The 27,814-nt window shown below is 45.7% G+C and overlaps 1 protein-coding gene across 2 annotated transcripts in view; it reads right to left on the bottom strand.

Annotated features, from left to right (window-relative positions):
* Positions 1-26,164, bottom strand: part of SLC67A1 (solute carrier family 67 member 1) — a 63,980-nt gene extending 37,816 nt beyond the window's left edge. Inside the window, exons 1-5 of one of the 2 annotated variants that reach the window (XM_075094582.1) lie at positions 26,009-26,164; positions 25,633-25,902; positions 23,517-23,614; positions 20,708-20,853; positions 19,322-19,454 (exon numbers count right to left, since the gene is read on the bottom strand). In XM_075094582.1, coding sequence (XP_074950683.1) covers positions 19,322-19,454; positions 20,708-20,853; positions 23,517-23,614; positions 25,633-25,815 — 560 coding nt within the window. In that variant the 5' untranslated portion in view covers positions 25,816-25,902; positions 26,009-26,164. The remainder of the gene's footprint in view (positions 1-19,321; positions 19,455-20,707; positions 20,854-23,516; positions 23,615-25,632; positions 25,903-26,008) is intronic. The other variant, XM_075094581.1, reaches the window with a different exon arrangement.
* Positions 26,165-27,814: the final 1,650 nt, after the last annotated feature.

The raw sequence follows: 27,814 nt of genomic DNA, 5'->3' as shown, positions 1-27,814 counted from the left end.
ATATTTATTGAACTCTCCCAATTAAGTACTTTGTTTCCCTCATGCCATAATGGCAATGGTTTCTGCATGTTAAATATATTCAGAAAGGAGGTGTTTCATATTTGCAAATTTTAGTAGTTTTCTCCCCTACACAGGTTGTAGGACAAACGCTAGCCAAGGAACAGCTAAGATACTTTGCACTGAATAATGTATTTTCAACTACTTTGCTTCACGTAGTAGAAAATAATTTATCTGGGTTAAAAAGCACATTCAATATTAACTGAAGTTGCTTGCACTTTTTGGAGCAATGAATTGAAAACAGATTTAAAGAACTTCATACCAGTCAAATGTAGTTGCAGAATCTTCTACGCATCTTGCATATTTCAGTGGATTTCAGTATTGCCAAAGTCCTGAATAAGAACATTCTTTACCTGCAGACCTGCTGCAGCAGTTGCATTTCCAACTCTGCCTAACACACTTTTGCTCTCAGTTGAAGGCACTCCCCTTAGGGAGAAAAAGCACTTCGTTCATTCTCCACACCACGTTTCGTCTTGGCCCCACTACAGAGACCACCTACAGGGATGCCAGTTAGTATCAGCTGCATTATGCTGAACTGGTATTTACAGGAGTGCTTGGTGGGAACCACATCTTAGGCAGCCTCATGGGCAGCCTCTCCACCCAGCCACACGCTTACAGCAGAAACCTGCTCCATTCACCACCGAATGATGGCAACTGCAAGCTACCTGACAGACTTGCGTGGAAAATTGCAAGCAGAGCATTTACTGTATTTTTAGTTGCATTTAACTGTAACTAGCAGCTGGTAAAAAAGGAGGGGTGAGGACTGTGTGAACAGCCAGCTGTCTGCAGAGGAGTTTGGAAACCTCCGATTATACATTTCTGTAGCTCCAGTGAGCAAAGCACTGGCCCGGTTTGAGGTTTGCTGTACCTAGAAGATTTATTTTTCAAGCCATCTGGTGTTGCAAGAGCCAGAGGCCACACACTGTTTTGGCAGGACATGTTAGGGAACACCTGTATTTTAGATGCTACAACCAGGTAACTCAAGGCAGCAATGGGTTATGTTCTTTAGTGGCTGGCAGTGACAATGATTTTAGAGTGGTGCTTGTTTATATCCTGGAGCCTTGCAGAAGGCTGGCTGCTTTCAGTGCACCAAATATGTCCACATAAACAGACAAACTGGTTGATGAGGAAATTATTTACCTTTTGAGGTGACTAGTGGGTTGTTGGTTTGGGGTTTTTGGTTTTTTGGTATTTTTGTTTGGTTTTGGGTTTTTTGTTGTTCTTGGGGTTTTTTGTTTTCTTTTCAGTGCACAATGAAAAAGAATTGTATGTTTTTGTTTCACTTCAATTTTATTTTCAGCAGGGAGAAAACATGGACTTCAAAGTGCTGCCAAGCCTGTTGGATGTACATCTGTACAGCACCAGGAAAATATTGAGGTGTCCGAAGTACGAGGATCTTCCAATCTGGATCCACAGCAGTCCTCATAATAGCTCTTGTATAAAGTTTTCCTTTCTTATATACAGAAACAGAACTAATGCAGTAGCAGCTGAAAAACTCACCCTTTAAATCTCACAGGTTATCTTCATAACATCCCCGGATGGGTGACAGTGGTGCAAACATTCCATACATTCTCACAGGGAAATGAAGCGCAGAAAACCCAAGTGCCCTGGTAAGGTCCCATAAAGATCATGATGGAAAAGAAGCCTTAAAAATCAGGTCTCTCACATGCCAGTTTAGCACTCAGACCAGTGGACCACATTTTTCCTCTCCTTCTTTTCCCTGGATCCCCCAGAAGCCTTTTCTGCTGCCCTAGCCACAACACCGATGGAATGGAAACCCACAACTCACTGCATCTTGCAGCACCCTGAGAACACACCACCAGCACTGTGCATTACAGCACCGCTGGTGGGAGGAGCACACATAAGTAAATTTGGGAAGTGTGTGACATCCCTATTACTGTTTCAAGAATTCCTCCCAAGGACCCTTGCCATCGCATGCTGATGTCAGCTGGCCCAGCTCCACAGGAACCCGCTGCCCCAGAAACAGGCTTCACCCCGGAGACGCATTCTGGATCCCTGACTCAAAGCACAAATTTGAGTCAGTGGAAACTTGTCTGAGGAAGGACTGAGTAAGAACCACAGAGGCAAAGTAAAACAAGCCATGGGGATCCTAAGGAATTAGCGAGAAACACTGCAATCCCGGATGCATAATGGAAAAGGGGTTGGAAAAGATCCACCAGGGGCATCATGGAAAAGACACAGTCAGTAAGAGCTGAAAATGGTTTGTAGGATCAGGCCCAACATCAGCAGTCTAGATATGATGGCTGCCAAAATCCATCAAAATGGCAGCACCTGGTACAAAGAGCCCAGCCATAGAAGAAAGATTTGGATTAGCAGCAGGAAAGGACTCGAAATTCATTTCTCTTTAGTAAGTCATTGGGTAGCAGCAGCTGAAGAAAAAAGATGGTATAGGTTCAGTACCAACATCTTTATCTTTAATCCCTGCTTCAGACCAAGGCTAGTAGATAAACCAGCCTCAGTCAAAGGCAATTTTTACTAAATGACATAAACTAAATACAACTTATTGTATTTACAGATAGAGCGAACAAACCCCATATTTTGACTACACTAATAATGAGATTTCCTAAAAGCAAAAACACCACAACTTTTGAAGGCTTTAGAGATGTTCTTTTCAGGTTGCTTTAAGTCTGGTTATTATTTGCCTTTAATTTCTTCCACAGACCTATTTCTCATAAAATCCAAACATGGCTGAAAAAGATAAGAAAATACTGAAAGATCACTAAACACATGGAAAAAATTATCCCAGAGGGAATATGAAAGTGATCTGCCTGAGACTCCCTCTGCACTCATCCCACAGACACAAACAGCAAGAGATTGATGCTCTGGTGGCGAACACAAATAAAGTGGCAAACCCTGGTCTTGGCTGGCATCAAAAGAAACTGCACATCCAGCCATCCAGAGAGCTCTTTTAGCTAAGAGCATATTATCTCCTAGGCTAGCCAAGACTTTCTCGGTTGGAAAATCCCAATCATGACTGCTAGCTATGGGGGGGGGGAGGGGGGAGAGAGAAAAGAAATGAGGAAAGATTGGGCAGGACAAGCCTGAACATGTTCAGTTTGTCCTTCCTACGTTACAATTATATCCTTATTCCTCAGAGCAAAAGGCAGTTCAAAGAGACAATAAACCCTTTTTTAGTCTTACGCTTTGCAGAAACGTCACTGAAACGGAACTGAAGTGGTTCCCAGAGATAAAGCAACAAAAGAAATTAAACCCTTCCCTACAGCTACCCTTTGGTAAAATACCAGCAGAGAAATAGAGGCATGGTTTTGCTTGTAACTATGGCATTCATCTGAGAAAATAGACCTTACCGTAGCGGTTTCAAACTGAGATTAATTTAGTATATTGCTCCTCAGATTCTGCAGCTGCTTCCTTCTTTTGCATTGCAGGAATATTAGCCTCTAAGGCTCATACTAACTTCATTTTATGGGATGGATAGTATTTTGTTATCAGGAAATGTGACTCCCTTTTGGGGTACAACTTAATAAGTGCTTCAGTTTAGATCCCAAGAAATTTGGGCCAAAGCACTGTAGACTGTAGGATGGCTTTGGAGCAGGCAAAGCCTGAGGGACCAGTTAAAGCAGCCACCGAACAGGGTGTTTTGACCGCTTTTCTTTAACCCCCTCATTTGGGCACAAAAGACATAGGCCAATGGAAGGTCAGCTTAGTGCAACAAAGAAAAGAAGTAGCGCTGAAAAGCAAGACAGGGAGCATGCTTGGGATGGACCTGGGAAGTCTCCGAGGGTGCACCCACCCACCCTGTCCTGTCTTCCTCCCAAACCAAATGAGCAAAACTGAAGGTGCAGGGCATAACAATGCCACAAGGAGCAATTAAGTGGCAAGGGGAGAAGAATTGGATTTGCAACTTAAAAACGTTAGACACTAAACAGCCCTAGACAGTGAAATATTTGACAGCTCCAATCCTAAACATGGATGGGACAGGTGGAAATAAAAAGGCTTCATCATCTATTACCAAACCACCCAGAAACCATCAAGCGCTTACACTGAAAGGTTACTATAAAGTGAAACAACAGCTTTTTTAAAAATTAGTTTTTAATCTACTTCACCAAGGCTTTTACAGAGTATGGAAATCACCCTGCTCATCACCCCAACTCTGGGGTCTCATTGCCAACATACATTTGTGTAACTGGTGCAGAACAGACAACTTTTCTAACCGTAACTGGGCTGCCTGAGAAATTAATTACCCAACTGGAAAGATGAAAATACTTCAGACTGACTCAGTTCAGGTGCACTGGATTTCTTCCTGCCTTTCAGTGCGTCAGGGAATTTCTTTCCACCCTACAGCCCTTAGGAAAGGGGCACATGGCTGAAGGAGTCAGCAGTCATGAATAATCAGGGAGGGACTTTTCCAGAACAAGGCAGTAATGTGAAAAAGTCTTTCTTATGGGGTGACATTTGCATGACCGAAGAATGACATAATAAGTCTGCACACAAAAAAGGCTTTATACCTCCATGGCAGCTTTGGAAACCTCTCAGCACTGCCTTGGTCCTTCCCTTCTGTGCCAAAGCATCAGTCTTTGGGGGCAGGAATTTAAGCCCCATCTGCATCAAGCCAATTGCTGTCTCTGCAGGCACAGATTTATCTCATTCTTTCTGGCTAACGCAATCTTATGACCCATGTTAACAATGCTATTTTATGGGCCATGATGTCTTGCTGTAGTACTGTAGGGATTTATTTCTGCCCTGGGATGAAGGGCTAAAGAGCCAAGCAGAATACAGGGAGGCCAACCTGTTTGCACAGAGGCTCCATCAGCATACAGATGAGATGAAGCCACCTCCAACAAGCAAGGCCAGGGCCTGGACACCAGTGTACAACAACAGAGTGGAAAGAAGAGGTACAAACATTATTGCCAGAAAGTAAAAAAGCAGCAGCATGCCAAGACAGCCCCTCAAAAACATCAAGCCCCTATTAGACACTTGGGAGCTGCTGAAAGAGCCAAATTGAAAAGGAGCTGCTGAAGTGCAGCCAGAGGAGATGCAAACAGGACGCACCCTTGCAAAAGCAACCCAAGCACTGCGAGTACCACCAGGGCACTGAACCAGTGCTGGAAGCCCAGCCAGGGTATAAAAACATGACACAGATGCTCAGATTGAGGCATAAGTAATGTTTCACTTCCAGCACAGGCTGTTTGCCAGATGTGGACCTCTGCTGAGAGTTAACTGAAATGCATTTGAAACTCTGAAAAAAAATCCTTTATTTTGCAGGCCATTTGTTTTTAAGGAGAGGGATGAGTGGTGATCTAAGGAGTCAGAATCAGGTAGTTCAGACCCCTGCAGAAAAGCATCTGGAGACTTTCAGAGTGGTGAGGCAGGCACCACAGGAATGATGGATGCTGGACCAAGACCAGCCTCCCAAGCCTAAGGGGATTTGCTCATGCCGCCTGGAGCAGAGAAGCGGTTTCTCACCAGCATAGGAAGTCAAGCGCTTGGCAACAAGGGAGGCAGCTCTCCCACAACTCCAGTTACGCAAACAGCTGCCTTCTGCTGGGTTTCAACATGCTTCACTGCTCCAAAAACAATTTCCTGCTTGATTTGATACCATTAGCAGGAGCACAGAGCGCAGCACGAATGGTCATGCCACTTCACACTGGATCCAGCTACCACTGATTTCTAGCAAAAGCCCCAATTTCTTTTTTTGGAAAAGGGCATGATTACACAGGAGGAAAAGGTAAGCAAGTCCTCTCCTCTTCCTCCACAAATGGTTTTGACGCAAGCCTGGATAAAAGCACCTGCCACCTTCGTCCTTCTGGGCCTCTTTCCAGAGCCAAGATTTCCCAGCCCTTACAGCTCGTAACACTTATGGCATATAACCAACACTCAGCAGCCAAGCAGGAATCAACGCCAAGATAAAGTTCAATGACGAAGTCACTGCTTGCTGGGCAATCAGGAGCTGTGCCAGTCCTGGACAGAGCTGCTGGAGTTCCCCCACTGCACAAGCACCTGAAAGCTAATATCATGCATTCTTTCACTCCCCACTGGATGCCCTTGCATCCCCTTTGGGGTCTTGGAGTAATCCCAGTCCAGCCCAGTGCTTTGGGAACAGCAGCACTTTCCGTTCCTAGCTGGACTGGAATTTGGATAGCAAATTTTACCCTAAGGTGCATCTGATTTCCTGTTCCCTATTCCCAGCCCAGGCATCTGCATGCCCCTTCCCAAGGGCCTGCCTAGGGGGGACTCCTCCATGGACCTTCACCAGCAGTGCTTCAGAAACCTCAAGAAGTACAGATAGTTAAAGGTGCCAAGGTCCAGCACATCAGCATCACAGTTGATAGCCTGTGGACCACCAACAGCACAGTACACCAACCATCCCAACTCATGGCCTTACACAGGGGTTAGCTGATATCTTCCAGATGAAGTTCAAGTAATGTTCAGCAAAGAAATGAAGCAGCAGAGTAAAACTCAATATCACCCAGTAAAACAATGGCTGCAAAGTGGGATTCAGAAGCTGATAGCGTGTCCACAAGATCGGCTTATTTTAAGGCAGTACAGAGTGCACGCTGGTGTGAAGGGGGACCCTCCAGCAGAGTCTGAAAGTCTGTTTTAGCATCTGAGGAAGCTCTATGGGGTTTTCCAATACTACGTGGCTCAGAAGAAAAAATCCTTGACAGTAACAGCCAAGTGATTTTGTGCTGTGTTTCTCCTCCTCCTCTTCTACCTTGAAATCAAAGTTGTGCAATGGCACTCATTTGTGCTTATATATTTTAAGCCCAAAGACACCACAAGGTGTTTATTCTGATCTGCACCTTGCCAACCTTTTCTTTCCACAGTCATTCACTGAGCCACACAACAGGTTATGAAAGATACCCTCAGCCATGATTAGAAGAGTATATAAGGGGTGATGAATTCACCACTGCTTTTGGGGAGCTTGGACAGAAACTAACCTTGGAAGGTAAAGCCATGAAAAGAAAGGAAAGGTGCCATCAGCAGTCCTACACAGGACATAACTCCAGGATGACATCCGCAGCTTTCATACATGAGGCAAAATATGCATCTGAGCTGACCCAAATGCTAGGTGGGGCCCCCTCCTGTCACTGTCACAATAAAAGGGAATAACCCTGTGGAGAAGGTGGCTCCTCAGCTGCTGGACGACCTGAGCCAGGCAGGAGGACAGGACTGGTGGGAACAGTGTGCAAGCTGGTTTCCATGCTCAACTGACCCATGTCTGCAGCTGCTGCTGCTGCTCCCACAGCCCGAGGGAGTGCAGATAAGAAGCAGTTCAGCTTTTCCAGACATAGCACAATTCCTGTTTACAGCCTCTGGGCTAGATTTTTCAAAAGAAGGAGCTAGGTGTCTATTCTTGCAGGAAACCAGGTGTGTAAACAGCTCAATTAATATATCCAGCAAACTGTGCTCTAGCACAAAGAGGGCTAGTGGAGACAAGCCAAGAGCACAGGAGCCAGGGAAAGAAAATACTTTTAAAGAATATGCCTAATTAGAGATGGGCCTGGGCCAAAAGTTCTTATTTGAACACCTGGAACAGCCCTGGGGAGCACATTGTAACCTGAACCCAGATCCACATTTTGTAACTCGCTCCTCTCCCACGTGAGCTAAAACCTAGCCCCAGATCTAACCATCACAGTCTGAGCTGCAGGTCTCCAACAGCCAAAGCCTGAACATCTGGCTTTCTACTCTTAACCAGGTTTTGGCCAAGCCATTGTGCCTGGCTGGTGGTGTTCTCTGCCCCCCTCACCCTACACTGCCCAGTGCCTCCCGGGGGCCCACTCTGCCCCACTCTAACCCCACAGAGCTAGCTGTTGCTTCTTGGCAGCATGCCCCTGGGTCACTGACTCAAGGTGGAGATGGCTGTTTGGTGTCTGGCAGCACATCCCCATTTGCTCCAGAGACCATGGTGTCTCCAGCACTGTGACCAAGCCCTGCTTTCCACTGCACTGCCTTTTACCTGCCTTCACATGTTACAGCTGCAGCTCCTGTCCAAAGCAAGAAGCCTGCCCCTACACAAAATCAAGTAGCTCCACTCATGCCTGCAAGCTAAATATTGACAGTGACCCTCAGTTTTGTGCCAAAACCACAGAGTCAGGGCTTGTTTTGAAGGGCACAACCTGCATGGAAGGGAAAGCCCCCTGTGTCCTTTATAAATCCTTGCAGAAGTGGCAGACTCCCTTTCCTCCCTTACAGCTCAGCTCTCTGGGACAGAACGCTAAACTTTACCCTCACCTTAGAGTCTCTTCTGCAAGTAGAATTTCTTTAGAGCAGAATCACATTTGGCAAAGAAAGGTCAGCCCCATCCCCATAAAACTACCCTGTCACAGGCACGTCATACATTTCAGACAGCTTGCAAGGCTGACTAAACATTTACTTGTGGATGGCTCATTTCCAAAGTCCAGAAACAGATCCTCATCCACAGTAAAAGAGTGGCCAGGTGTGCCATCAGACGGCTTCATTGCCCCATTACTCCATGCCATTTGCATTCCTGTGCTTTCCCCCTCACAAGATGCTGCCGCTGTCTGGCGCCAAGCTTGCTGCCACATCCCCCTCTCAGGGCAGACCTGCAGATAAGCGAGGCCTTATCTTCTAGCTGGATTGTTCTTGGTAGGTATTTGGCAGTCATTTTTTCATCATCTGACCTTGGGTCCTGTTAGGCTGAGGTAGGTGACTAACGCATGTGGCTCTTGATTGCTTTCCCTTTCCTGGTGGGTACCCACCTTCTCACCAGCACAGAATGGGAAGAATTAGCACAGCTGGACAAGGGCAAATGGGATTTGCTCACACTGGATGCTGTAACAGTCAAGGCAGCATTTGTGTTTTGGAAACCTTTCAAACAATTTAGCTCCACTGCTATTCAGAGCAGCTTTGCGCCACGGATGTACTTTTCTAGCTATTGCAAATTCTTCCCTGCCACTGCTAAAACTCCATCCCAAGGAAATAAAACAACTAAAAAAAATAATAATCAGGCTTTATACAATAGCACAGGAAACACTTTATTAATCCTTTAAGGGCCAAGGGACTCCATCTGAGAAATGCTTGCCACACAGCACCCAGGCAAAATCAAAATGATGCAACTTTTGGTAGGGTGGACAGATTACAGTGAGGCAATTAGACATCCCAGACCATATAATTGTATGCAATGAGAACACACATGGATGTAGTGCAAGGCACGAGCCTGGTGTCACCAACCACAGGCTCCTCCAGTTATCCTAAAGAAGTTCTTCAACAAATTGTTTCAAAATTTATTTTCTAAACATCAATAGGTCCATCTAGAAGTACGTCTCTTTCTAACATGAAAAGTAATTCCTGGAAGACCAGGAAACATCCAGGACTCACTAGAAAACATCAGCCAGAAGAATTGATCCATCGTCTGTCTCATATCCAACCATGTCTGAACAGTTAGAAAGGGGAGGGGAGGAAAGCCATCACACACAACAGAGATAATCTGTTATACAGCTTTATACCAGGAGCAAGCCTTTCTAAGCTTCTGTAGGAAGTAAGCTTAAACATCTGACACACGAGCACCCTCAGCTTTAATAACCATCACTGTCTTTCTTCCCACCCTTTTTTTAAAGTCTGAGAACAGCATTTAAGACTCTGGCCTCCTGTAAGCGTTGCTCAGATGCTCCCCAGATGGCTTTTCCAAGGTGATTTCTAGTTATTTGGGTTTTTAAAAGAAATATCCTGCAGGAATCTTTTAGGTTTCCTTCCTTCCTTTACAAATTTCTTTACCCAGAGCTTGATTTAAAACCAAACTCAAAGGAAACACTTCCAATAACTTCAATAAGTCTCAGATCACATATCCTGGGGTGAAAGAGAAATGAACCAAATCCCATAAAACTAAAGATGATGCAGATTTCAAAAGGATTCATAGTGAAGTTTTGTAAAGTAATTAGTCCAAAAGTTTCAGCCTAGAATATCATGGAATAAAGGAATATTTAGTGAGACTGAGAAAGTTAATACTGCATACAGACCACAAAGGATTAGATGTATAATCCCATCTCCACCAAGAAAAATAAATTAAAATCGAGGCAACAGTTGCTGTAATAACAAGTAAACAAGAAAACCTCAGACACTCAAACACATTCAAAGTTTACAGATCCTGAACTACCTTAAATAGACCAGATTTCCAAAAGTGCTAAATTCCTATCCTCTGAAAATCTACGCTAGATATCCCAAGCGGGAGACTGAAAGAAAATCACAGTCATTTCTGGAAAGCCTGATCGCTGTGCTTCTGCTTTAGAGGACAGTTGGAGAGCAGAGCAGAGCCCCTTTAGGTGTTTGTAAAGCAAAGCAAATGATTCTAACGAGTGTATAGGGTCTGTCTCTCTCCCAGGCCGTCCAAGCCACCTCCCAAGAAAGTTAATTACAATGAGACGTGCTACTCCTTTAAAGCTGCTACTCCATATCCCCCAAAATGGGATACAACTTTACAGGGCATGTTGCCCTGCCTCCTGCAAACATCAGCTGGGCAAACTGGGAGTGCTTCTGCATGTGCTATGGCACAGACCCGCTGCTGGCCTAACACACAGCACTGTGCCACTGTGCACTGGTAGACCCTCACCCTGGCGTCCAGCCTTTCAGATCACACCGTTAGCATTAACTTCCCTTTGGATCAGCACCTCTGCTTGCCAGTGGTGCTTAAGGGCATTTGCTGCACCACTTGGCAAAGCACAGGGCTCAGCCCGAGCAGTCTGGAGCTTGCATTCTGAATGCTACAGAGAACATTTCTGATGTTCCCTTGGCTGTGATACCCATGATTTGTCAGGTTAAAAAGACAAGCCCCAGCAAGCTAGAGTTAACTGGAGATGGCCATTCAGAAACTCCTTTGCCCTCTGGCTGCATTCACTGCCTGGATGCTTCACATACCTTTGGCTCTCACTGGCTGGTGGAGTGGCTGCCTAGGAGCAGGGCTTCATAAAGAGCCTGCAAGGAAATAAAAACCCGGGTGGGGCCACGGAAGCTGATACAGTTCATGCAAAGGTCACACACTTTTTATTACCCTCTGAGCACCCCATCCGAGCAGCCTGGCCTTCACCCAGGGCCACAATGGACCAGCACCCTGTGACAACAGTGTGTTGCATTTCCCCATCCACCTGGCAGCCTCCTGCTTGTCCCATCCATCTGGCAGCAATGGCCAAGAGAAGCACCAGGAAGGGTTTAATACCCAACCCCAAACTCCTCCAAAAGGGCTGATTTTCCACCCATCCTTTACAGCAGCCATATTTCAGGCAGGAACAAAACAGGGGAGGGCAGCAGCAGTGGATATGCTGACTCCTTTCTTCCCCTATAGCAAACTAAGGTCCATTTTGGAAATAACTACTTCCTTCCAGTGCAAGCCCCTTGTTGCCCCAATCTTACCGCCCCAGATGACGCAATACATCTTTTAGATTTTAGATTACATCTTTAGCACTAAGTCTTTCTCCTGCAGAGCTTCACTCCTCAGGTCCCCAAATCCTAACTCCTCAAAGTCCACCCTTCACATGCCAAATCTGCACATTTCCGTTCATCCCGACCTTCGCTCCCTCCCTTGTCTGATAGTCCTTCCCACACAAGCACCACATCCTTCCTGCCCTGAGCTCACCACAAGGCTGGATTTGTTCACCAAAGCAGATCAAAATGAAATGGAAGCATGACCCTTTGGATCTAAAGGATTAGGAAATGTAGAGTTGTCCATATGAACATGTGCAGGCATGAACAAAGGAAGGTTGTGCCGCCCCATGTTGCCCTCCAGGTCCCTCTGCTAGCTCTTGCTGGGCTCAGCTCTGCAGCCCTGCTTTTCAGCCCCCAGCCTTCTGCTGCTTTTCTGAAACACCAAAAGGCTGACTATTGCTGTTGATAAATGATGTAAAAAAAAAGAAAAAAAAAGCCCAAAACACAGGATAGTAGCTGGGCTCACAAAGACTCTGCCTACCCAGGACACCAGGGAATGAAGAAGAGGATACATCCAGTAAAAACTGGATACATTTCCCCAAGGTAGTAGGTATTTGCATCAGCACACCTCGTGATAGAGAGAGTCTGCATCCCAAAGGCTGTATAATCTAAATAGCAATATTGTAAATGTATTGGGAGAGGGAAGGAAAAACCATCTCATTGCCCCGTATTATGCATGAAGAACATCAGTGCAGAGAGACAAGATGACTTACTCACATCACAGGAAAACTGTAGCAGAGCCAAGTCCCAAATCCCAATTCAGGGACTTAACCACAGCTTATTCTGTGCTTTCTATTTTCTGTTAACAAAGAAAACAGTATTTCTATAGATTTTGATCCCGAGTGATATGGCTGGATTTGCTGCCCAGTTGAGAAATATTCCAGGAGTGGGAAAAGCAGATGAAGGTCCAGTGAGTCATGAGCAGAGGCTGCCTTATTGTGCAACCTCCACGGCAATGGTCATGTTCAGCCCTTCGATGCTGCCTCTGCTAGCAGAGCCAGACCCAAAATAGCATGTGCCTTTCCATAAAATTCCAGTTTGGGTTTTCTGTTGTTTTTGTTTTGAGTGGGGTTTTTTTGGGTTGTTTGGGGGTGGTTTTTTTTCATTTTTTACACTTATTACTTGGCACATTTAAGCCAGGCTTGACAAGAAAAATCAGCCACCACCTCAATGCAACCTTGCAGAAACACAGCTAACAATCAACCAGGCAGGGCACTGTGCCGCACAGAAACCCCGAGCTTTCAAAGCATCGGCTGAGGGGAGTGGTGTTCAAACAGCCATAATTATTTAGCAGAGGTAACTTCACAAACACACGCACTTTTGATTGCAATCTAGCCACCGTGCACACAAAACAGGGTTTCGCTCACCCAACGCCCCCTCACTTTCTGACTCCAGGCATGGGGCAGCAAGGCAGGGCAGCCTCCCCCCATGCACAAGCATGATGTAAGGTGGAGAAGGCAGCAAGGACATTTCCTTAGCTCCCCCATAGATTCCCCCCCCCCCCCCCCCTTTTATTTCCTGTCATTCTGCTGAGGTAACCACTGTCAACCCAGAGGGACACCAGGCAAACCATGCCAGGAGCCCCACTTCCCGTGGCTCTGGTGCAAGTCAATTCCCAGCAGCCCCCAAAACCCAACTCTCTGTCTAAGCAGCACAAACGAGCCACACAAGGAAGGTCTCCCTTTATGGGTTTTGGGGTATTTTTTTGCCTTTCATCATGGTTTCCTCAGGAAGATGAAGCAGATAACCAAGAGGGCAGAGATGCCTGGGAGGAAGGAGGGTGCTGTGGGGAGAAGGGACAGGTGGACATCCCTTGTGTGCTGGCACAGACACACTCACAGCCCTCCCACCAAATCCTTGCAGAAAGCTAAGTGAGAATGAGGGGTTTGAAGGAAAATTGGGAGCTCCTGACAATGCTCAGGAAGGGGCTGTCAACCAGCACCCTGTTAACTCAAACCAAGCCCAGCCCTCCTCAGCCATAGCCCATACCCTTGAGGGCAGCCGCAAGACTTGGGCTCTCCCTCCCATGAGCTGCTAGCTCCTGCTCTGAACCCCACTCTTCCTCTCTTGGGAAAGGGCCCCACCTATGGGTGAAGGACCAAAGAAGAACTCTTGGCCCCATCATCATGCTTTCCTCCACTGACGTTCAGACCAGGGGTTGTAGGGAGAGGATGGAAGCGCCAGGTTTTCTGAAGGTCTGCACAGCAGGAACGAGGGCACCTTTGCAGTGTCAGTGTATTTACCTCCAGTTTACCAGTGGGTAAATAGGAGAAAGCCAGCGGACCCAAATCTGAAATTGGTGGCCAGAAGTGGTAGGTGCAGTAGAGGTTTGCAGGAAGGAAGGGCTGGGGATGAGCTTAGTGCAGACTTGTCTGTTGCACAAAGGCAGCACAGACAGGGGAAAGTGCTCAGGGTTTGCATCCTGGTGAGTTCTGGTACACTCACAATCCAGCATCAAACTCCACGACTGTGACCACAGGCACAATGTGTTGATTACCAGAGCTGGAGTTTTGGGACTCAGCTGTTAAGCAAACAGAAAGCTTGCGAAGCAGTCTGTTCACTGAGCTATTTCAGGCCTGCTTCATGAGGTGAAGAATTGTGCTGTAGAAGTACCTGTACCTCTCCATTAACCACACAGAGTCTGAGCAGCAAATTTAGGTGTAGCTGTCTCCACTGTAGATGTCTAAGATTAGGTGAACTCCACCCAAAGTGCACTGAGACATTTCTTAAGTTCAAGAAAAGGTTAAACAAGTCATAAGAACTAGAAAGCCCTGGTGCTGGGAATAGAGGAAGGGAGAAAAGTGCCCTAGACCTGAACTCTGAACCAAGAAGCTGTGGAGGGATGATATGCATGGTCCTCTACCCAGACCCAGATAACACAGACCTTACAGACAATCTTTGGGACCATGGCTTTCAAAACTATGATTGTTGTCATGCAGAGTAAATGAGAAAAAGAATCTCTGGATCTTGTTTTGTTTTGGTTTATTTTTCACAGAAGGTCACAACTGAGGTCCTCTGCACCTTCCCCAAACCATCAGCTCCTTGACAAACAGTCCATTCACTATTCCTTCCTCATGCCTCCCAAAGCACCACAGAGCTTGACCGACAGCGACAGATCACACTGCAGCTTGCGGATGACTTACTGGCAAGCAGACACCACCTCCCTCTCCCCAGAGTCCCTTAATACAGAGGACAAAGCAACGCCTGTACAAGTGTCACTGATCCATGTTGCTTGGCTGATCAACATCATCCCAGGCAGAGAAATACCACTGTTTCTACTGGAAGAGAGCAGGAGTAGCTCCCAGCAGCAGAATGCCCTGCTTTGTCCCGAAACAGAGTGCAACCCTTTCACCCTTTGCCACGTTCCCACCCGCCTTCCCAGCTCCCAACCTTCAGCCCTTTCAACACCCACAGTCTTTCCACTCTGCCGTGAAGTGATGAGAAATTCCCTGCCAGAGGACATTGTTCAAATGGCTTATTGAAAAGAGATGCAATTCTCTACTCCGGGCAAACAAGCTCCTTCTTTTCCCCTGGAGATAGAAGGATAATAGCACAGCCAGGAAAAAAACCTATCCCTAAAGCCTGCTGTAATAATATTAAATAAGAGACCAAAGGGGTTTGGCCAGGAAAATCCCAAGTTCAAAAGAATAATTGCTCCAAGAGATTTAAGCCTACAGCTGAGTCACTAAAATGAAGAAACCTCTCCTTGTCCATAGAAAGCAAACAAATCTTGGGTCATGCAGCAAAGCTTCTGTATGTCCTTGTTAGAAAGAAGAAAGAAGCCAAATGTTATTAATCATAGTCCCAGAAGAAAGGATGAATTCTCTGTAATTAGCTACCTAGGCTCATCTCTCCACTTTTGAAGACTAATCCAGCCTTCTTCTTTCACCCTTCACCCACAGTGCTGCTGCAAAAGCCTACTACAAATACCATATCACTTCTCTCCAGGGGTACACACTTACCCACAGCCTGTGGTCCCCTAACAGCTTTCCAGTAAGCGTACAGGGAGGGGGGCACACATGCAGAGAGCAAATAGAGCTCCTTTTCTTAGTCACTTTGTGTGGATGAGCTGTGATGCAGTTTGCAGACTCTCCAAGAACCTGGTGACCTCAGCTGAACTATAGAAGTTATTTTCAAGCTAGGTATTTTATATCTACAATCCTGATCCAACTGACCAGAAAACACCAATTAAAAAAAAAAAAAAAAAAGCATACGAACATGAAAACACTTTCCAAATGGTTAAGATTGCAAATGCTTGTGTTAATGAATCAGCTTATATGTGATCCTCAGGTGGTATAAATTTGCCTGGTCATCACCCTGCCCATAGAAAGCACCTTCTTCAAAGCTGTATGCACTGTTTGTACAGAGGTGAGTGGACAGGGCTGTGTATTAAGAGCAAGGTCTCCAGCAATTAAATTCAGTAGGGTGAAGCCAGCTAGTAAGCAGCTCCTTGATTTGCAAAAGGCACAGCCACATTTCACAGATTAAATATGTCCAGACCTGACTAAAAGTCACCATTCCTTTGCTACTACTTCATTTGAAGTTTTTGAAAACATGGGGGGAAATTGTAGCACTTCAGAGAGAGGGAGAGGAAGGGCTGGAGCTGGTGGCTACAGCTTAGGAGCAGAGATCAGGGTCTGACATCCAAAAAATCTTATGCAAATCAGAACAAGCCATTCAACTTCCCTGGGGCTCCCTTATTTATTAAGGGTTGACAAATAATATTCCAACAATGAAAACAACAACAGACCTGCTCTTTAGGTCAAGTACATCAGTGGTAAAAACAATACAGTGGAATAATACCAAAATGACATCAGCTGAGGAACTGAGACTGATTTCTACCCCCTCTCTTGTATACAAACCACTGCTAACATATGAATAATGCTATCAACAACAGAAGGGGAATGCTGGCCAGCTTTGTGGTGAGGGAGAACGAAGAATGCAGAGTGGACAGAAGTCTCCAGCTTTGCTCTTCCATGACATGGCAGAAATTCTTATTTTCAAAGGAAGGAGATTGGGTCATTCTTCTATGAAAAAATTGGAAGTGATTACGCAGCTCCAAGTACAGCTGTAGAAAAGTGGGAAGCAGGCAGGGGTGATTAACAGGCAATCTGTGGGACATGGCAATAGGGCCAAGGAGCCTTGGGTATGTCCATAATGCAACACCCACTCCTTTTCCTCCAGGTCACTGCTGCAGAGGTGCTGGGGATGTTCTGGGGGCTGTTTCATGGCACAGAGCTGTCTTCATCTGCTCACAGGGCTGAGTTCCCACTCACCACCAATATCAGCCATAATACTAAAAATTAGTAGATTACTCCTCTAATCTTTGCACAGAAATCTGGCAGAGGAGCTAAGCACCATGTCAGAGCAAGGTGGGATTTGGCTGTGGCAAAGGTAGCTACCAGCTGCCCAGAATGGCCTCCTTGTGCAGTCCTTCAGCCTAGAGCTGCTTTTTATAAAATCAAATCAACTCTCTGCACATCAGGATGGTCAGAAAGATCCTGCCAGCACGCTGGGATTTGCCCCTTGTTAATGGGAATTCCTACCATCCTTCCAGGGGGAGGCACAGATCCTCGTGGAGAAAACCAGATGCTGCCGGCAGACGGGCTGCTTGCCCCAGCCCCGCTGTGGGATGGCAGGAGCAGCCCCAAAACCGCTGCGATGGGATGCACCAGCATGTGATCTGCGAGCCTGAGCTGCCCTCCGCCGGATGCAAGGGAAACAACCCCCCGCCATGGGAAAGTCAAAAGCTATGTAGTTTTTCAAGGTGCAGGTCCTTTACTTCCCCATAATTACGGGCAACATTCGCTTTTCTCAGCGTTATGTTTCAGGCACAAAACGTAAGGGCCAGAAGCTTTCAAAATATCCAGCAACCTGGGGAAGCCTCCTGTTGTCTGACAGCACCAAGCCCTGACTTCCAAAAGCCAGGCTGCATTCAAGTGTCTCTAACTAATTAACTGAAACAGGGGATTCTCTCCCACTGCTGATTTTTCTATAAACCAACGACTGATGCACAGGCTGGAAAGTGAAACCCCATAGATTTTTGCTAGGTAACAATGCTACTTGAATGTTGATATTAAAGTATGGGCATATAACCAAAGATTAAGCTGAGAACTGAGGTAACCTTTACAGTTAACACAGAGGAGGGATACAATCACTTTATTTGATTAAAAATAGTACTTACTAGAACCCCACTCGACCATCAACATCTATAAATACTTTAAAATCCTGAACTAATATTATGTACATCCCCAATTTTCATTTTAAGTAACTGTATAACAATGACAAAACTAATCCTCCCAGCCAGCCTTGTGTCAATTGGCCAACACAGAACGGGCACCGACCACAAAAGAATTAAGGAAAACAATTTGAGGTTTCAAGCGAGAGGGAGAAAACTCCTGAGACTGTCTGCAGCAATTAATTTGTCCCAACACTGCCAAGGTACAGCAACAGAGTTTTCAGGGGCTACTCCCTAAGGCAGCGAGGTTAAAGTCTTCTACTCGATGAAGCTTTACAAAGATTTGAGATGCAAAGTAGCATCACTGCAGCACCTGAATGCATGTGGACACACCACGGGGTTCAGAGACCAACACATGATGCCTGACACCATAACCAAGTGTGCCCTATGCAAAACGCCCAGGTGATACAGCACCATATACAGCCCGCAGTGCTTATGACGCTAGGAAAAGGATCATGAAAAAAAAAAATAAATCAATGATATTTGGCTTCGCTGCCTGAGGTTCATGCAAACTGATTTTTAACGAGCTAGCCTTGCTGTACAAATGAGAGGGGTGGGACACAGGCTGCTAGGGCGGCCGGGGGCGCTGTGAGGGTGAGAGGCGGCTGCAGCAGCGCCGGCGGTGACACCTGGTGGACACTGACACTTACCAGCGACACTGATGCCTTCCAGGACGAGCCCAATTCCTGAAAACCAGAGCTTCCCCGCGTGATTTTTAGCCTCTGTCCTACGATGCAGAGCAGCTAGAATGCTCGCAAAGGTTCAAAAAAGTTATTTCCATGCTAACCTGAATCTGCAGAAGCAAGTGTCCATAATAAAAGAAATAGAGCAAAACAAACGCTCAGAAGTTGACAAAGGATTTTTTTCCCCTACCATAGAAATGCTGAAATCTTCCAGGGAGATGACAGCCACGTGCACTTCCCTGCCTGCAAAGTTCTCTGATGCTCACCAGCTTTTGAGCTTTCTTTACTAATAATAAACAGAGTGGTAAATACAGTAAAATCAGGCACTTCTTTCCTACTGCAGCACATAAGAGAAAGAGGCAGCATGCTACAAAGGGGCCAGGCCATGCAAAGCAAACCAGCAAGCGGCAGGCCTGTGCTTCATCTTCATGTGACAGGGCTAGACCTCCTCACACTTCTACCCCTGCTGTCCCAAGCTTGCTTCCTCCTTTCCAAAGGTCTTGCTCTATATTGAGCACCCTCCAAGCACACCAGTTTCCCCATGAGTTTCACACTGCTCCTGATTTCCATTTCTCAGTTGTTCAACCCTGTGTCTTAGAAGTGAGTGATGCAATATGGGCTGCTTCTCAGCACATTCCACTCCAAAGAGAAGACAACTGAGAGACAGACAGACTTAATTTCTCACTTCAACTTATTTTAAAATCAATTTAAGTAGAGAGAAGATAAGTTTTTCAACAAGGTCCTCTTAAAAACCGTGGGAGTAATTTGTTGTAACATGATGGAAAGCAAAATTTTGAGTTCTGGTACAGCCCCTTACTACCACCAGCAGTAAGATACCATCAAAAGCTGGGGGGAAGCAGAATACCTCTAGGCAGCTCCCTCAATGGTTGCAACAAGGCCAACGCAGAACAAGTGGACCACTCACCCAAACTTGGTGGAGAGGACACCTCCCAGGGCAGAGCCAATGATGATGCCTATTCCAAAGCAAAGACCCAGCTTCCCCAAAGCATCAGCACGTTGGGAAGGAGTAGTCAGGTCTGTAATAACCTTCTGAGCACCTGCAGGGAAACAAATCCCTTGAAAGAAACTTGTCACAGGGTCTGAGCAGTGGGTATAAATTTTTAGGCCTCAGAATCTGTGCCTGCCACAAAACAGTCCTTGCAACCCCAGGGCAAATGCTCGTGCACACCACTGAGCGGAACTTGTTCAGTCCCTCAGTTGCAGGAAACTAAAGGCTCAAACCACTCAAGTAAACCACTTCCCAGGTGGGAAGACGACCCTTAACACCCTATCAGCTTGAGCCCTCTTGCACAAGTTACATGGACTTCTAGTAGCTAAAGGTTCTATGGTCTTTACTGGAAACGTCTAGGAAAGGCCAACTGTGTCCAGTTTTGGGCCCCGCAGTTTAAGAAGGGCAGGGAACTGCTTAAGCAAGTCCAGCGGAGAGCTACCAAGATGATCAGGGGGCTGGAGCATCTCGCTTATGAGGAAAGGCTGAGAGATCTGGGTTTGTTCAGCCTGGACAAGAGAAGACTGAGGGGACATCTTATCAATAATTATAAATATCTGAAGGGTGGGCGTCAGGACGATGGGACCAGGCTCTTTTCAGTAGTGCGCAATGACAGGCCTGGGGGCAATGGGCACAAGTTGGAACACAGGAAGTTCCAGCTAAACATGAGAAAAAACTTCTTTCCTGTGAGGGTGACAGAGCAGTGGCACAGGCTGCCCAGGGAGGTTGTGGAGTCTCCTTCCCTGGAGACATTCAAAACCCGCCTGGACGCGTTCCTGTGCCCCCTGCTCTGGGTGTCCCTGCTCAAGCAGGGGGGTTGGATAAGATGATCTCCAGAGGTCCCTTCCAACCCCTACCATTCTGTGATTCTGTAAAGCAGAACAGCTTGGTAAGTAATGGAAGGTATTTTTGTAACCACCTTTCATTTTGACTAATATGCTCATTTTACCAGGAGGAAGAGAAAAGCTCTCCTACAAAATATCCTGGTTACCAGAATGCAGCTGAGAACTTGGGATAGCACTGCTGCCAGCACACAGTCATCACCTGCATCTGAATGGTGTAGTCCAAGCAATTTGCTCAAGATCACACAGGAGAATGGACCTGGGACTACAGGTTACCAGCCTTGCTTTCCATAACCAATACACCTGCTGTATCATGTTCTCACCATTTCACCCAATAACCATCAAATGTTCCTCCTGCCTTCCTTCATGCTGTTGAGCCTGTTGATTTCCAGCAACATGAGCAAGAGGAACTGTGTAATAAAAACAATTTGGAAAGTCACTCAGCCATATCCGACCTTACCTGGTAGCCCCTGCATGAACACTGCTGGCAGCCTGGAAAGGAAGAGGAGGGGGATGCTGGTGGAGATGGACATGAGCAGGAAGAAGGCACTTCCAGACACACAGGAGAGAATTAAGGCAGTTTGGGTGCCAAATTGATCTGCAAACCTGATACAGAAATGGTACAAGGCTGTCAGAAGTGGGACAGTGCAGGTCATTGCAAGCATGATGCACCCAGATGGGCAGAGCTGGATGCCCATCTCACTCTCATTTATCCACCATGGGAAGTACTGATCAGATTCTCAGAAGTGCTTAGTTCCCAGAAAAGGACTAGATATTCAGCAGAGCTCAGCTCACTGGGTAACCTCTACTTCATTGCTGACTACTGGCAATACAAAACCTTGCCTTGCAAAAAAAACCCCAAACCCCCAAAATACCCCAAAAGAAGCCCCCCAAAACGGGAAGCCTTGTCTGGAGTAGGAGTGCAAGGACCAGTGCTGAAGCACCAGTTGCCCACCTGGGAACGTGGGTACTGACAGTTTGGTGTAACAGGGGAATGTGCAGACAGCTGCCATCACTCGGCCTGTCTCCAGACCACTTGTAAGCACAAGATAACATGTGCTTGCTTAAGTCCCTTCCACTGGCATGTCAATGAATATATGCTATTTCATAGCTGCTGAAGACCAGCCACAGGCAGATGCAGTTACGGCAGCTCAGTAACTCAGCCAGTATTATCACTTCAGAGCAGACTGCACCCTCCAATTATACTCTGCAACTCTTTGAGTTGGTTCAGACCAGGGAATTAGGCTAGCTAATTTTTAGTTAGTAGGTCAAAGTTATAACAGAATAATAGAAGTTATTCCAATGGCTTTCCAGAGGATGTTCAAAGCAACATTTCTCATTCAGCACCACTTAAAGAAAATAAATAAATAACTTTCTATTTAGGTTCAATAAGGACTTCACAACAGGGACTCAAATTTGCTTCTATTTGAGGAAAAAATCCAGAACAGCCAGATGAGGCTTTTGTTCTGGTTTTATTCAACTCCAAGATACTTAAAAAAGCTAAGTTGGACAATGTCCAAGAGTACCATGGAAAGGGTTCTGAGCAACTGGGACTAAGATGACCATAAAATAGGCCTTAGATGAAGTTTTTCACCCTAAGTACTCCTTCCTTCTTTTTATTGAAGTTCCATATTAGAGTTGGTAGATAAATGTTACCTTGCATAGCAATTAGTTATGCTTACACTAACAGAAACAACCAAAAAATTTGCCAACACTGGTCTACAAAGTTAAGCATAAAGGGGTTTGTGTGGAGGAAGAGGTACAGGTCAGAACTTCTTTGCCTACCTGAAAGCCAGAGAAGTTTATATTAGCTGATTGTAACCTAAAGACCATGATTAACCAGACAGTCTAGGGCTTTTTTGGTTTTGTTTCTTATGAGTAAATTCAGTGCTTCATCTCTTCATAGCTGTTTAGCAGCATCAGACAAGAAGCAAAAGGAAAACTAACCTAAACCACACGTTTTTTCTCTTATACCCTTTCTTCTCATTTTCACTTCACCTTCAGACAGAGGTCAAAGCAGCCTCATGTCTAGGAAAAGCCTTTTTATCTCAAAACTACATTGCAAGTTTTGGCTTCAGTCTGGCAACATACACCTTCAGTTCCATCTAAACCAGTGGGAATGCAGACCCAGACAGATTCTGGTTTGACATTTTCCTTCTCTTCAGCATCTCTTCTGGACATCAGTGAATGCCATGCACGGAGGAAAACCAGATTTCAGATGGCACCAGATCCAGAACTGAAATATTACTCTAGTTTTTCATATAGATAGAAAAAGCATACAAATTGGGGCCTTTGCAGCACTTCCATTCTTAGGAACACATTTTTCTTCCAAGTTGCACTGAAGAATTTAGTGTTACAGTTATTGATTTTAAAATGTGTATTATAGTAGTGTCCAAGGGCTTTTAGAGATCAGATCCTTGAAGGATCTGCACACCATGTACCAGAGGATCCCGTAGAGCTCACAATCTACATCAACCAGAATGGTAAATCCCATGCAGGAAAACAGAGGCACACACCAGCTCCGTATCCATTTATTACTTTGTGGATCAGTAGCAGGACTAAGAAGAAAAGCTAGATTTTCTGAGCTTAATTTTAGTTTCATAGCACTGGATTACATTGCTCTTTCACATTTTTTCTGCTTTTTGTGAATGCATTCCCCCACTACTTGAATTTTTTTGGTCCATTTACATTTCATTAGGAACAGGAGCCTATGTCCCATGGGGTAGAGAGGCAGAAAACCTGAACCTTTTCCCTCGTCTCTTCTTTTGATAGACGAGCTTATCGATGCATCACTTTTTAAAGTCATGCAAGTCTAGCTTTGTATTAAGCACTGATGTAGATACAGTGAGATTCAGCTGTAGAAATAACATGATCCTCAATTATTTTCACTGACAGCTCTACTTAACATCAATAAATACCATCTTTTTTTAGATTTCCCAGTCACAAGACACTTCTAAGGTTACACACAGCTATAAAACATTTGCAGGATTAAGCCATTAGGACCTGGACTCTGAGGACTCTGATGGTTTAAGCCTGTTCCCGGTATATTGTTACGCTTAAATGTGTGTCATTAAAACTAAGCTAAGTTAATATAAAGGCTGCTTCTATGTTGCGGTATTTCTAATTATAGTATTTATTTTCCCCTTGCCCATTTATGAAATCTTCAAACATTTCAACAGGACCACGAACCAAACAGTTTTTTATTAAAGTATAAAAACGCCTGGCCTTTTTCAGCTATGAAAAGGGTCATGAGAATTGTTCTCACTTACCTTCCGAAAATGGGACCTCCCACAAGCTGGAGAACACCAAAGGTTGTCTGGAGGTAGCCAAACCCCACTGAATCCAAACCTAGGCTCTTTGCCAAGTACTATAAAAGAAAAAAACCAAACCCACCCAACAGGTCAGGGGAAATGAAGTATGCTATATTTCTGAATAAAGAGCTTAACATCTGTGTGGAGAGGACTACAGCTCCAAACAAGAACTTCCTTCACTTCCCCATACCTACAGATGAAATCTTCAACGGGTCAGACATAGGCTTCTTAATAAAGACCAAAACCTTCCATCCCACACCATCTGCTAATGAAGATCAGCAGGATGTGATCAAAACCATCAGTTTTGCACCAGGCAACAAATCTGAACCACCCTTTAACTTTGCAGTCCAACACAGCTGAACATATTCAGCCTCAGCTAAGGGGGGTGAGGTAGATTTTAGGTAGCTGTTCTTCCATCAGACCCCACAGCTGGGGCAGCCCAAGCACCACCCAGGAGATGACTGCGGTAAGGTCTTAGAGCTGTTTAACTGAGCAAGCCAGAATCAATGCAAGAACAATATGGGCAAAATATTGCTTTTACTTATAATCTGGATGGCACACACCCAACCTGAGCTTGCAAAAAACCACAAATGCACAATCCTTTGAGGTTTTTTACTTAAAAGTTGTATGCTCAAGCGACAGCTATTTCTGATTCACATTTTTGTTTTGTGCTATCTGCTAAGAGTTTAAAACTGTCAGCCAAGTTCAGTTCTCAGCAGGTGTGGAGGTGTCCCAGTCTTGCCCATTTCCCTGGTATGTGCTCTGCACCCATGTCCCAAGCCGCCTATAACTGATCGGTGATCAACTACACTGATCTCCCACAAAAAAACTCTCTCTCAGCCTACAGGTTCAGGGCACCATCGGCTGGTTTAGTCCCAGGAGGAGGGAGCAGTTTGCTTCTGGAGGCACTAAATCAACACAGAGATCTCCCAGAAGGCATGGGCTCACCAGAGGCAGGGGTGGGCTAGCATATCATAGATCCAGGTGCTCACAAGAGCAGGAAATCTGCCTGGCAGAAAAGGGCCTGGGGACATTGGTTGACAGCCAGCTGAATATGAGCTGGCAGTATGCCCAGGTGGTCAAGAAGGCCAACAACATTCTGGCTTGTATCAGGGATAGTGTGGCCAGCAGGAGTAAGGAAGAGACCATGCCCCTGTACTCGGCACTGGTGAGGCCACACCTCAAATGCTGTGTTCAGTTTTGGGCCCCTCACTACAAGACAGACATAGAGGTACTGGAGCATGTCCAAAGAGCAACAAAGCTGGTGAAGGGTCTAGAGAACAAGTCCTGTGAGGAACTGCTGAGGGAGCTGGGGTTGTTTAGTCTGGAGAAAAGGAGGCTGAGGGGAGACCGTCTTGCTCTCTACAACTACCTGAAAGGAGGTTGTAGCAAGGTGGGTGTTGGACTCTTCTCCCAGGTAACAAGTGATAGGACAAGAGGAAATGGCCTCAAGCTGTGCCAGAAGTTTAGACTGGATATTAGGAAAAATTTCTTCACCAAACTGGTTGTCAACCATTGGAACAGGCTGACCAGGGAAGTGGTTCAGTGACCATCCCTGGAGTTATTTAAAAGATGTGTAGATGTAGCACTTAAGGATATGGTTTGGTGGTGGACTTGGCAGCGTTACATTTACAGTTGGACTCAATCTTAAGGGTCTTTTCTAATCCAAATGATTCTATGAAACCAGACAGAAGAGTCCAGTAAGTGAGAAGCAATGATTCCCACTCACAGCTGGTTTATTACACACTCCGAAAAATGAACCTCTGATCTGAAACCTCTCATTTCTGCTGCCTGCTTGCTGAGTCACTCTCCCACTGCAAGGAAGACGACACAAACTACAGAAGCTTCACCCAGGGCCATCAGGCCAGGAAAGGGTTCTAGGTGCTACTGCAGTACAAGTAATAAAACAGTTTTTACTGCCTGGGCATACCCTGACCACAGGCACAACTTGCCTGCTAGGTAACAATACACTTTCCTCTCTCCTGCTAGAAAGTCTCTTCTGACTTTGCTGGAAAACTATACAGCCTGGCATTACAGGCAAGGCGTGCTGTGAAGCAGGACAACCCATACTCACAGGCATGACTCCCATCTGCATGAAGAGGAAGGTCAGCTCTAGGGTTGCAATCAGGTAGGCAGCAAGGATTGCTCGTTCCCTCTTGACCTCTCCCAAGCAGCTGCTCTCCCCTAGGGTCTTGCTCCTGATTCCCAAGGCTTCTTCCTCACCTCCAGAGCTGGCTTTTGCATTCATAGCGCTCATAGAATGACTTACTGCAGGCTGACAGGCTGAAAATGACACAAAGATGCTTTCTAGCTAGGAACATGGAGCATAGGTAAGGTGCAGAACCTGTGTGTACAGTTCAAAGCTTACATTGTGAAAGGTGCTGAGTCAGCATGCCAGGGATATTTTTTGCTTTCTTTGTTTGTTTTTTCTTTTCCTCCCCTTTACTTACTTGCCAGGCAGGATCAGAGGTAACCATGCATCAAACCACAGACCTTATTCTTCAGCCTTGTCCCAGGTGGGCTTATTGCTTCAAGTACCATCACAACAAAGACCAGCTTGAGAGTCACAGTGGAGTGAAAGTGGACATTGCCCCAAACAAAAACACATGACAAACTCTGCAACTCTTTAACTGTTTCAGTTCTACTGCCTCTGGTGGCTCAGAAGAGACAACTTATTTTAATTCTTCATGAAAGGCTCTTCAATTTATTTTTGGAGGTTGCAAGTGAAGCTTATGGCAAAACAGATTTTCCAAGTCCTGATGCTTCTTGCAGTAGATTTATACATATCCTAGAACAAGCATAGATCTTATATACAGTTAGAGCTGCTCTTATCAACACCTCTAGCTGAGCCATTTTCTCTCTTTCACCAGGTGCTGCAAATTTAGCAAGACTGAGCTAGCAAACGTTCACATGTGACTCCACTCAGACTACAAATTACCAGCCAATACAAAAAACATTTTTTAAAAAAGTATTAAATCTATACAGTTCATGAGGCTGACTGCAAACAGTGGAAGTAAATAAACAACACCCATTCATCCTTTGTTTATTTGTTTGTTTACATAATGTTTTGTTTGTCTGTTTGCTTGTTTGCTTGGGAGTTTGTTTTCTTACTTGTTGAAGCCTGGAAGTCCAGTTGAGTATTATCTTTATTTTAAAGAGAAAAAGAAAGCAGAGATCCCAGTGCCACAATTTTGCAGAATCACACAACTTCTGGTAGGAAAGGACCTCAGGAGATCTCATCTAGTCTCCTGCTTGAACATATCAGCTCAGCTGTGGCTTTTTCTAGACAAACTTTGAAATCTCCAAGAAAAGAGATTTGCTCCTACCCTGAGTTTCTAGGAAAGAAGTTTTTCCTAGTGTCCAATCCAAATTTCTCAAGCTATGGCTTTTGTCCCTCATGGTACCAGCTACCACTACCAAGAAGAGACTGGCTGCATTGTCTCTGGATCTTCAAATAGTTACAGGTGGCTGTTAGATCACCCCATCCTCCTCTTTGCTAGGCTGAACAAGCCCAATTCCCTCCACCTCTTTCAAAGATGATGGACTCTAGACCCCTGTCCTTCTTGGTAGCCCTCCCCCAGGTCCAATCCAGTTTGTCTACAACACTCTGGAACTGGGAGGCCCAACACTGGGTCAGCCTCACCAGCAACAAGCAAAGGGGAGTAACAACTTCCCTGGATGTCCTGGTCACGCTCCTCCTCAAATGACCTATTACATGGTTTGCCTTATTCCTGATAAGCATGCAGCATTGGCTCACGCAGAACCACCATCACCCACAGTCCTCACACTAGGGTTGCTACACATCCAGTCAGCATTGATGCAGGTAGATATTCTGTCCAGAGCTTAGGGCAAATTTTTGCCACTTTCAACTTGTTGAATACCTTGAGGTTTTGGTTGGTCCAGCTCTCACATTTCATGCAGAGCCTCCAGCCTGAGGCTCCGTCATTGACCATGTCAGCCAGTCCCTCTAACTTAGTAACACCTCTGTTCAGAAACAGAGGCTTGACTCACTGAGAAGGCTGCCACAGGCACATCAATACAGGGACATATGCAGACGCTTGCTGGCTTGGATCCAGAGTTGTCAGGGCTCCCAGGTTTCCAACCAAGCCCAAGGAGAGAGAACTGTAAGATCTCCAGGCACACCGTTTCATTCAACACATGCGCTGCAGAATCCCAGGATTTGGTGAGGGCTGCCAGGCTCTACCTCCTAGCGAAGGAGGGGGAAGGCCAAAGGTTTAATGGGCAGGTACCGTACT

This window comes from Phalacrocorax aristotelis, chromosome 5, assembly GCF_949628215.1.
Source record: "Phalacrocorax aristotelis chromosome 5, bGulAri2.1, whole genome shotgun sequence".
In the NCBI taxonomy this organism is placed as follows: Eukaryota; Metazoa; Chordata; class Aves; order Suliformes; family Phalacrocoracidae; genus Phalacrocorax; species Phalacrocorax aristotelis.
The sequence above is the reverse complement of the archived record's forward strand: the minus strand, read 5'-3'. Positions and strand labels throughout refer to the sequence as shown.